This window comes from Falco peregrinus, chromosome 5 (assembly GCF_023634155.1).
Source record: "Falco peregrinus isolate bFalPer1 chromosome 5, bFalPer1.pri, whole genome shotgun sequence".
Lineage (NCBI taxonomy): Eukaryota > Metazoa > Chordata > Aves > Falconiformes > Falconidae > Falco > Falco peregrinus.
The window spans coordinates 81,901,617-81,913,036 of record NC_073725.1 but is presented as its reverse complement, the minus strand read 5'-3'; the positions used below and the strand labels follow the sequence as shown (position 1 = coordinate 81,913,036).

At 39.8% G+C, this 11,420-nt stretch overlaps 1 protein-coding gene across 9 annotated transcripts in view; it reads right to left on the bottom strand.

Moving 5' to 3' along the window:
* Positions 1 to 4,769: 4,769 nt before the first annotated feature.
* Positions 4,770 to 11,420, bottom strand: part of OTOA (otoancorin) — a 40,900-nt gene continuing 34,249 nt past the window's right edge. For 8 of the 9 annotated variants that reach the window (XM_027778958.2, XM_027778970.2, XM_027778943.2 and 5 more), the window contains 6 exons: positions 10,989 to 11,131; positions 10,451 to 10,587; positions 9,375 to 9,472; positions 7,516 to 7,708; positions 6,256 to 6,345; positions 4,770 to 5,683 (listed from right to left, as the gene is read on the bottom strand). In XM_027778958.2, the coding sequence (XP_027634759.1) occupies positions 6,278 to 6,345; positions 7,516 to 7,708; positions 9,375 to 9,472; positions 10,451 to 10,587; positions 10,989 to 11,131 (639 nt within the window). In that variant the 3' untranslated portion in view covers positions 4,770 to 5,683; positions 6,256 to 6,277. Of the gene's footprint in view, positions 5,684 to 6,255; positions 6,346 to 7,515; positions 7,709 to 9,374; positions 9,473 to 10,450; positions 10,588 to 10,988; positions 11,132 to 11,420 lie in introns of those variants that run through there. The other variant, XM_027778979.2, reaches the window with a different exon arrangement.

Below are 11,420 nucleotides of genomic sequence, written 5' to 3'. Positions count from 1 at the left end.
CTAAAAGGATGAATATTGGAACAAAAGTAGCTAATAAAAACATGGACAGATGCATATCTGGAATCTGTTTCAATAGATACATTAAAGGCAGAGAGCTGACATCCCTTCTCTCTCAACCCCTTTTTCAGTTCATGCAGGATACGTTCAGACCTTGTTTGTGATCTAAGTTGTTTTTTGACATCTGATTAAATATTGAAACACGTCAGGCCCCAGTTAAAGGTAACCTAGGGCAGCTTCAGCTTGTGCATCAAACCAACACATGATTTTAAATGTAGCAATGGCTATTCTTTGATAAATTAATACAGTTCCTTTCTATACAACAGTTTAAAATTATTGGGGAAAGGGAGTACTAGAAAATATTATCCTGCTGTATTTGTGACAAGATTACTATTTTCCACTATTTTCATATTTGTCCTCTAGGAATTTACTCCTGGCCTGTCTTTCTTTTCTCCTTGTTCCCCAAAGAGAAGATCACAAGATATTAAGTGAGATGCTGTTAAATATTTTAAAGGCTAATTAATAGCAGTTAAAACACTAGAAAATAAATGTTGCACTGTTGCCGGCAAAGCAAGAAATCCAGCAGTCCCAGCTCCTCCATTTAATGCTCCAATGTATAGTCACTTGGACTGTAAGCTGCGAACATGCCTTGTGTTCCTGCATCATGAGGGCAAGAATATCCTCTCGTTAATCCGGATTGGGAAAGCAGACCCATGCTGAACAGGAAGGGGCAGGAAGAGACAGATGGACATGGGGCTGCCTCCTATTTGTTGCAGAAAAAATGTAATCCATTTTTAGATACCTATTTCTGGGTACAATTAAAGAACCAGATGTGAATTTTGATAAAAATATCCTATGGTACAAAACTGCTACAGGTCCTGATACCAGAAGGTCAGGTGGGGTGTATGAGCTAGTCTCATAATTTCTCTGTTCAGGGACCGAGTAGATACAATATGCAAAGATAGTCTGATAATGGATCAGACACTTTACTAAAATATGAAGTTCTTGATACCTGGATGGTATACAGATTTATTTTGTTCTCTGAAAGGTTTGTCATTTATCTGCACTTTTAAAAGCATGCTGTATAACAGTGCACAAAATACTGTTTCTAAGGTGCAGTTTCAGATGTTCTGGGATACCAATAAAAGAAATTTAACTTACACTGCAGTTTGTGTTTATTCTTTGCAGACCTGTCTTTTCTATCCAGTTTCCTTCCTGTTTTTTCCCTGGAAAGGGAAGTCGGATCCCTCACCTCAACAGCAGTGGAGCAAGCATCATATGACACAGGACATAACATTCTACTCATCAGAACTGTAAAGGAGTAAAACAAGGTTCTTAGTCCTCCTTAGGCCCATGTATCTACAGATCTTACTTTAAAAAAAAACCAACCAAAACCCAACCAACCAAAACCTCATACTTGCCAAAAACATTTTCACTGAGATAAAGAGACCACACTGCTTAAAGTTGTGTACCAGCCTAGAATATCAGCTTTTTTTTTTTTTTTTTTTTTTTTTGGGGGGGGGGGGGAAGGGGAAGAAGAGGAAGAGATTATTTGAAATTTAATTTCTACTTTCTAAGGAAGACTGCCTATCAGAAGCGAACAAGGTACCAGAGCTTAACAAGTTACCGTTCCTCGACTGATATGCCATAATTGACTCTGTGCAGACTCAGAAGCAGCATGTGGTATCTATAACTGCAACACAGTAAGAGCCAGAATACCAGCAAGTGCACTATGGCCAGCACTATGGGATTACCTGACAAGTGACACATTTCAGGCGACCGTTCTATTCCTTGCTTATTTGTGAGTGTCACTGGAGTTAGTCAGACCTCCTCCGCAACCGCAGGTACGTTTGGCTGGCACACCTGGGAGGCACATCTCACATCTGCTTCAACATGGGCAGACAGCGGGACCCTAACAAGGTCCCAGTCTAATATGATGGGGCTGCAATCCATTATGGGAAGTTAAATTGGGTGGTGGTGACTGTAAAATAGGTGCAGCAGTCAAGTGGTAAATTAAATCCACCATAACACAGTACGTAATTGCCTCTGGAATATTCCAGCAGATTATACAGAAGCATAAAGGGCTGCTTAAAATTAAGGAAGGATGCTTTTTTAAAAAAAAAAACAAAAGTATCTGTAGAGTCTCACACTGATAGGAGTTGGTTAGCTCTGATGTGACAGATTAAGATCACTGGGAGTCAAACATTGCATGTACTGTACAAAAGCTGCTTTAACAAGAGACTGTTTTCAGACACTGTGGATGGGTAGTTGTTTTCTTTTCTTCAGGGATTTCAAGATACCATAAACATGGCATTTCCTCAGTACCAGGTGGTAGGCATATTTTCTCTGTTGGTGATCCAGACAGAACTAGCAGCCCCTTTCTCTTTTCTAAACATGATTCTGAATATAAAGGTGTCAGGCACTGAAAGAATAAGCCAACCAAGTATTTCTTCCTGTCTGTTAACCCCTTAAGAATCCTACATCCAATCAAATTAATTAAATACCTCCTCGTGCATAGTGCTGGACAGGGGCAGCTGTCACATGGTTCACAACACTCAGAAGAGCTAGGCCTACACCAGTTATGTCAGGCTGTTAACAGTCGGATGCGTATCTTGCAGCATGTACGGCAGTGCCTAGCAACCATCTGGGTAGCGACAAGTGGAGAGAAGAGCTGCAATTCTCACAGTATGCAGATAAGAAAATGATTGTCATGATATATATTCAGCAGCAGATTTATGCATTAATCTGATTTTTTTTTTCATTTTCAAATATAAATGTTAGAACTAAAAGGATATAGGAAAAATTAAGCTTAGTTTAGACAAGTGTTACCCACACCTACAACAAACAGCAACATTTCTTTTAAGGATCAAAGAAATCTTTACACAACATCTCTCTCTAGTATATCCTTCTCCAAAATCCTGATGGTGTGAAAGGAGAGGGACTGCAGGACATTTTTCCCATGAATGCATTCCAGTGAAAGTGATCAATGTGCACTTTGTATGTAATATACATATGCACAGGGGACAGATCCATAGGACTAGCAGTATCCTATGCATGGATGCCTGCATCAAGGGGTTTCGTGGTTTGCTTCACAGGAGTAAAAAGGGAAGGGTACAGGTTTCAGCTTCCTGTTAGCAATGGAAGTGTGCTAGATCATGAATGGATAGCAGGTTACATAGTGGATTACATACCATGCATACTAGTGCTCTCCATCTCCTTCTCTCCTTTCCATTTATTCTTCCCACAGAAATTCAGTTTCAACATTTTTGAGGGAGGTATCTCATGAATCAGTTTTTGTAGAATGGGTTTTTCCATCAGTGACCTTTACAAGAGGTACATCGGCAAAAATAAAATTGCTTTTCTACAATACTCACCATCCAAGATGCTTACACCATCTTATGAATAGAGTAGGATTTGTAATCTCACCATGAAGTACAACATTAAGTGCATGCTCCACATTTACCCTTCCTACACTACTCTTGTAAGAAACAGATATGTCTTTGACCAAATGTACATGCAATGCCAAAGTTATTAACATAATTATTAATTTAATAAAATAAATAAATAATCAAGGAGTTCAGCTATTTAAAAGCACTTGTGCTTGAAAAATTACAGCACAGATGGCACAATACAAAGAGCTCACTCCTGCTCCAATTAAAAGCTAAACTCTGACTCAGATAATTGCAGACGGAATCACTCCCAGGTACATTGACAGAAGAAGATCATTTTCAGCTCATATAGATTTTTTTGAAGTGCTTGGTATACTAAGTCACGTATCTGACTTAAACAGCTGAACTGGAAATGCTGACTGTCTTCTTGACTATGAAAATACTCTCCTGCATCTTCACTGAAGTGCACACAGATTTCAAGTCAGGCAGTTTCTAGAAATCAAACATCCTTTTAGTACTCTCACATCGAAATGAGGCAGAACTTTTTAATGTGAAAAAACAGATAAATCTTTATAACATATTTGATCCATTGAAGCATTTTTCGGTTTTAGTGGGCCTTTGCATGTATTTGCTGGGATTGATAAAACTTTTTTTTTCCTTTTAAATAAATGTCGCAATCTACTGTTTACAGGCAGAAAAGGAAATGCAGCAGAAAAAGCTGGAATCTTTTAGAATTAGAGAATGAGGTGCAAGGCAGTTCACAGCCATAGTAGTTCTTTGCTCATAAAATGCAAAACTAAAGCACATACTGTTATCTGTAACATCATGTCACGCTTGCCAGGGTTAGTTATAGGCAAAGGCAATTCCGAGAGCAGCAGATTGCTAAAGGGGGACAGGGAGCAGAAGGGGGTGAAAACCAGCCATGCTCTCACTGCCTACTTCGCCAATAACAGAGCCCTGAAAATCGGGTTGGCTCCTGCTGCTGCAGGAATTACAGAATATATGGGACTGTGGTGGAAGCTGTTATTACCAACAGCAGCAACAGCTAACATTCACCCTTCCCCAGCAGCAGCAAAAGCAGCGAGCCTCTTCCTTCCAGCCCTCCCTCTGAGCCCCACTCCTATTGTTTCCCCACCTGTAGCAAAATTTCAATTCTGCTTTCAGTGCCGAGAAGCTAGATGTAATGTTTGCCATAAAGAAAGAAAACCAAAAGTTTTAAAGGCATTTACAACAGTACAGCTCTAAATGAAAAAGCTAAACTTTTAAGTCTAGGCATTGCCCTTTTTACTCTAGGAAAGATAAAAGACCTTTGCAATGGCAAAATGGAAAACTGTATCATGCATTCTTGGCATAAAATCATGTTGAATGACATCAAAATGTGTGTTCACATGCAGAGGATTTTTAATGTCTCTTTTTTTTCCACTGTTTAAATACTCAGGCACAGCATGAAAAACATTAAACACGTAAGCCATATGTTGGTAAAACACATGAAAATATTTGTGGTTTATAATTATGAAACATTAGTTATTATACAGCTTGTGGAACGTACTGGCTTGACAGTCCTAGTAGTATGCAGACCCAGTGAACAGTTTTCCCTTACTACTGCCAGGTGTATGCTTCAACCCCGCCTGAAGTGAAGGGACTATCTCATGATGAACACAAGCAGGTTTCCATGGTGCATTTGCCTTCTGTGTCAAATACATATGGTCACAGGGAACTACATTTTTCACAGATGCTTAGAAGAACGTGTCATTACTTCTTATCTGAGCAGCATTTAAACCAGCAGCCCAGAGATGCAGTTATTTTACTGCAACAGCAGTAATTTTTAATATGGTTTTTACTACCTCACACAGAAAAATAGCCTCTGACCAGAGCAGTGAACACTCACAGTATAAGAAGAAAATCCAACAGATGAAAACAAGTGTGACCAAATTAGCCAATGTAAAAAGCACTGGGTACAATTCGACAGCCTTCAAATAACAGTCACCTGCTACCTGTCCCCTAGGTCATTCAGGGTCCTCCCTAACACATAAGCCTATCTTTCAGTGACTTTCTCATGAGACCAGTAAGCCATTTCCAGTTTGAAATTTGTCTGAAGTTTGGAGGGACACTGTGTTACTTGTTAATAGTAAAGGTAAGGAAAGGGGACACTTCACATCATGATGGCAGATGGAGGTGTTGCTTTTAAGAAATTAACTACTTTGCACTCGGGCATCTCGGAGCCTCCTCTTGATTCTACTATTCATGCTGAGCTGCAACTCTTTATCTCTAGCATCTCCTCTGTAAGCTCCAGGACACTGAAAATCAAAAAGCAAAGAAAAATATCAAGTCTTTTGACATACCTTGATTTGCAGTGTTAAAGACTAAATAGGACACTTAAGCATTTAGTGTGCTTAATTGGACTTTACACCTTAAACCCACCAGTGCTGTCGTTAATTTTTAGCCTGTCAAAATGGTAAAATCCAATGAAAGTTAATGGCAACGTGCTTTTAACTGGAGATTATAAAAGCAGTCAGGGAATAAATTCTTATCAATAGACTGGAACAGGCAAAATACATGTTTTGTATTATACCAACAACATGGCAAGAAACAATGCAGTAATAGATTGGTGTTACATGGAATTTTAAATATACTTTTGTTAAGGCTGGCTTTACACTAAAGATAAGATAAAGTGCTTTCCCACTGATTAGATTCTAAGATAGTTTAACAGAAGTACAAGACACCTTTGTAATACAGAAAAATTGTTCAGAAACTGTTCTCTCTGTATTCAAAGCAGGAACGGGGTCCCCACAGTCCTTCACCCTGATGGTTTTCACTGTTCCAGGTGACCTATGTTTCTGTGATAGAGCTACCTTTTACTGAAACTCACCTCAAACTTAACAGCCGTGGATTCAGAAAGGCAGGTGCAGTGTAAACACAGAGCACAACCAGATGCCAAAGCTACTCAAACAAGGAGCGCCTGAAAAGCAGAAAGCATTGCGTCTTAGTGTCACGATACAGTTCAGATCTAGTACAGTCTTACCTACACCACCCCGAAGAGGTGCAGCACGTCCAACATTAGAATCCTAATTACATTCAGCTGCTCAAAAGATGACCCTGGTCAGAATGGTCACTTCCAGTTTGACATACACAGCTCTGAAGAGAAGCGTTTCAGAGGGGTGGTACTCACTTGAGAGAGGGATAATGAAGAAGCTCAAGAACTCAGGTGATCTCTACCCAGAAGACTCCTCCCTATGACATATCTACAGAGGGAACAGGTCATACGTGCAGGGAGCTAGGCTGAGAGCACCGCTCAGGTGCTTCTAGGAAGGTCTGCTCTAATTCCAGCAAGGGCATCATAGCAATTTAGTCCCCCTTACTCCTATTTTAGCACCTCAACATGCCTCTCTTCTTCAACAGCTTATACCTCACTGAGTCACTGGAAACAACAATATTTTCTGTCTGATAGGGTTAAGTTCTCAACGTCGGCTTGCCTATGTGCAAACTCTCACTCATTGTAAAATGTCTATTAGCATACTTGCTGGGACAACTTGCCCAGTATAAACTGCAATATGGAGAAACAAAATGTTAAACCAGTGAAGCATAGGTACTAATAGGCTTTAATTTCAGACAGGATGGGAACAGCAGGAAAAACTGTCCAAGGGGGTCCTACAGTTTGGATAAAGATGCTAATCCACCCCAGTGCTACCTTCCTTTCCCACTTGTGGCTCTGCAAACACATTGCTGCTGCAGATAAAGGTTGTGATCTGAAGGTCTAGAGATGGACAGTCCTGCCCTAAATTTAGGCAAAGAATATTGGAAAGGAGAGGGGAAAGCTGTTTCAGACTACATTTTACACAAGCTAGTGCTTAGCACAACGTAATGCTACTAGCAGCACGTAGCTGCTAATGCCATCTGACGGTCTTTCTACATTACCTCTTGCTGTGGGTAAATCCAACAGGAACCTTACTGGTTTTTTTGGTCATGCGTGTGATTTGAGGCATAAATTTAAAAGCTGATTAGAAAATTCACTGTAGCACACCTTCAAAATACAGGTCTGATCCTGGTGGATGCTGCAAGACCATCTACCCCACTGGTGTGTGTGTGTGTCCTTCCTGGCTAAGCAGGAGGAGGGAGTGACTCTACTCACCACTTGGAGCTGGGGTGTGACCTGCCTGGGTAGTGCTTGCACCATCTGGTGACTCTAGGGTGCTTGTCCTGGCTCCATCCAGCGCCAGCTGAAGGCTCTGGAGCTGTGATGCATCCAGATGCTCACGCTGTGATCTGGTAACCACGGCAGCATTTTCAGGGCCCAGGTTTGCTATCTGTTCCGAGGACAATGCCTAGGAGGAATAAAACCCAGAAAAAATTGGTTTAGGCTGTCAATTATATACAGCAGGTAAGGAATCAAAAGTCATCACTGTCTTAGATTTCGAATAAAGGGAAGTAGCCTTCGACAAAGCATTGCTATAAAAGAGCTCAACAGAGCTTAGAAAAAATCCTCTGCATTCATTTACTTCACTGACCACTCATTTATCTTTCACCTTCTCTTTGCTGCTGGGATCTGACAGCTTGAGAAGCTTTCTATGCTGACACTGTGTTGGGACACTTCTTCAGTATATTGCTAGAGTTTAATTTTCCAGCCATTCCTTCTCTGATTTGTTCAAAGACTAATGACAATGTGCATCCTCTTGTGTTTTCATTTATTTCCTCTTAGATTTGCTCCCAAGTAACCTCACTTGAACCTGTTTGACCTTTGATTATAGTTAGCAACAGAACAGTGAGATGAAACAAACCCATGCTTTAACCTCATTATTCAATTTTCTCTTTTAGATTGAAAATCTTCCAAGTTTGGTCATATTAAACCTTGTGTTTAAAAATGAAACATGGCAATCATAATCTCACAGTAATCATATCACATAGCAATTAACCAGTTTGTAAAGCCTGCATGCATTGAGCATGCTGGATTGCTTTGATTCTAGTTAACATTCTGCAGTCACAAGAATTTTAGCCCTCCTACACAACAAGCTTTCTTTGCTGCAACAATTTATATCCAGGTTCTACTTTAGAAAGACTAAATTCCCCTTTCAAGGAGGTCAGACAATGGAGCAAACATTTCTCGATTTTCCATTGTCTGCCAAACGGCGTGATATTTTAAATTGAGTAAACTTATGTGAATGCCTACAGGCCCCGAAATTTTGTATTAAGCCTCTACTTAACGCACTTTACTAACAAAAATGTACGCTATTTAAAATAAATTCTACAAGATTTGTTTTTCAAAGAAATAGTTTTCCTAAGGACATTTCAGGCTTATCTAAACTGTCAGTGGTACTGTGCAGAACAGTGTTCAAGGAGTTTTTCCCTTTTACAGAAGCTGACACAGTTAACTATCTGTTTAGCTCATCTATCCATAAGTACATTGCTTGCCCCAGCAGCTGAAAGAGACCAGCCTAGGCAGAATATTAATCTTGTCACTAAGTCAAATAAAGTCTGGGGCAACGATCTCAAGATCCATGTTCTAATTTCTGGTCCACATTCAGAACTGCTCTAATTAGATATAATTCCTTTCCGATCTGTATCTGCCTGTACAATCTGTTTTCCAGAGCTAACTCAGGAGAATGTTGCCAGATTTTAGGATAATAAAAAAGCTCTTACATAGTCAACAGAGAACATCCTTGCAAATGTTAATAAACAGAGAAGAAAGCTCAGGTCTAAATACAGTGATGGATGAAAGAGTGCCCACTCCCTGCTTTCTGACCCTAGATCTTTGCTTTTTCCTTGGGATGCAGTCTGAAGAATAAAGGTTGTCTAGCGTATTTTATGGGCATCACAAATACAGATGATATAGCTGTAAGTTAATGCTTCAGATCCTTGACAGCTTCTCACTTAACAGAACAGAGAAATATTCTTGCTGAAACCCAAACCCAAACTATAACTCTGCTGCAGTTTATTTATAGTAGAGTAAAACCAATAGCAATTTGGTTACTTCTTCAGTAATCAGGCTCTTACTTGGAAAATTTCAGGAGGTATACGTCTTACTGCTGTTGGCTGGAAATACGGCATCAAGTTTTTATCAAAAGCTTTTAATTCATCCTCATTCAAACCACCTAAACCCCCCCCACAATAGGAACAAAAATAAGTTAGTATTTTTTTATTAGATTTATTTTTAAGCTAATACAAATTCTAAGCATTTATACAAAGTATCTAATAAATGGTTTACTCCAGTGCTTTATGGAGAGATACTGGTTCTGGTTTTGTTTTGTTTCTTTCATTATATTCCAACATTAGAAATCATCTGACCTTAATCATTGGTATGGAATGTACTCTACCTGAGTTACTTTATCTTGGAAAAGAGACAATGGTAAAAATCAATAAAATTGTAAACAGTGTTATTAGGGAATGCTTGTTCACAGCCTCTTCTGATGCAAGATCAGGGAGCATAAGCATGCAATGGGAGTTACTTCTTCACCCATTAGGCATTTACAGCATGGAATCATTGCCTCAGGCACAGGGGATGCTAAAATTTCTGAGAGTTCAATGTGCAGTTAAATGACCATGGGGGAAAAAAAAATAATCCATGAACAAAACTGTGTGTGACCTCTGGTTCAGGAAGTCCCCAAGGCTGTGAGAACACTGTGGAAAAGTATCACTCCAGGCTAACTCTGCTCTTTTGCTCTTCCTTGGGCAGCCCATTTATCCCACTGTTGGATGCAGGGTGCTTGGTCAGCTAGAGCATCACTCTGACCCAGTACAGCACCTCTTGTAGTAGCATGGTTTACAAATAGTGAATGGGTCTGAATCTGGTTGGTTTTGCCCTCTTTGATGTACCCTTTCCAACTTACAGGACCCAAATGACTTCAGGCTGTGCTCCCCAAGGTCGGTTTGAGCTGATTCATAGAACCTTATGGAGAATACCACCACTTTTCCATAGCACTAATGAAATTGCTGGATGTCTGTCCCTGCAGGCGACTCTCACAAACAAATGTCTTTCACCAGTCTAGAAAAATGCACTGCTACATTAACCTGTCTCTTAATGCTTAACAACTGCTTCAGAACCATCACACCTGGAGTCTGAGTTTTGTTACCTGCTATAGTACCAATTTCCTGTAAAACAGAGTTGTTCCAGCTCGTAGTGGTACCAAACACAGATTCTGTCATCACCTTAAACTGCCTCAGAACAGGGGTGCTGCAAAACAACAGGCCAATTCTTGCAACAGCAGCACTGCAAAAGGCAACAAGGTTAACGTTACAGGCTGCGATTACCTGCAATACTAAATATGCCTGGAATACACTTAGTCTGTTGTAATAACACTGTAAACCCATTTTCAGTTTAAAATACATGTACATAAACTACATGCAAATGTTTAATACATTGAGCAAAAACCCGGGTTTCTCAATGCAATAGGTGAACGGTGGGATATAAATGGCAGAGGAAACCTGAAACAGAATATATTTTAAGCGACTTGTGTATGCCTTCCGTAACAGCTACTGCCTTTCTAAAAGCATTTAAAATGTAAAAAAGTGTACTTTAGGCTCTGGAAATCTTGAAGAGAAACAAACTGCACAATAAATTTTATCAGTTGAAATACTAGTTAATATTTCATTAAGTACTAAATGCAGTACCTGAATTCAGCGGTCTTTATGGACATGATTTCCGTGGAGTTCAAAGCACAGAGAATAGCTCCCAATCCAACTAAATCAAAGCTTTTTAGTGTACTGATTGCCTGGCCAGAGTCTTCTAGAAAACCTTGCAAAACAGATCTTGCCTACAAAAGTAGTGAGATATCATCCATGAACAGAATAAATATAATTGAAAATTTTGTTACTAGAAGCTCAAAATCTTACCAGAAGCTATTTACCACATAAAATCCCATGCCTCCCCAATGTAATTAAATGGAGTTTTGCCATGGCCTTCAGAAGGAGCACTGTCACAACCCATTTGTGACACTTAAACAGGACACCATTACACAACCACTTCCCAAGGGCAAATGATTTGAAGGCATTCTGTACCTTTTCTGCCGGGTCACAAGGCAACACTTCACCAGAAGAAACAGT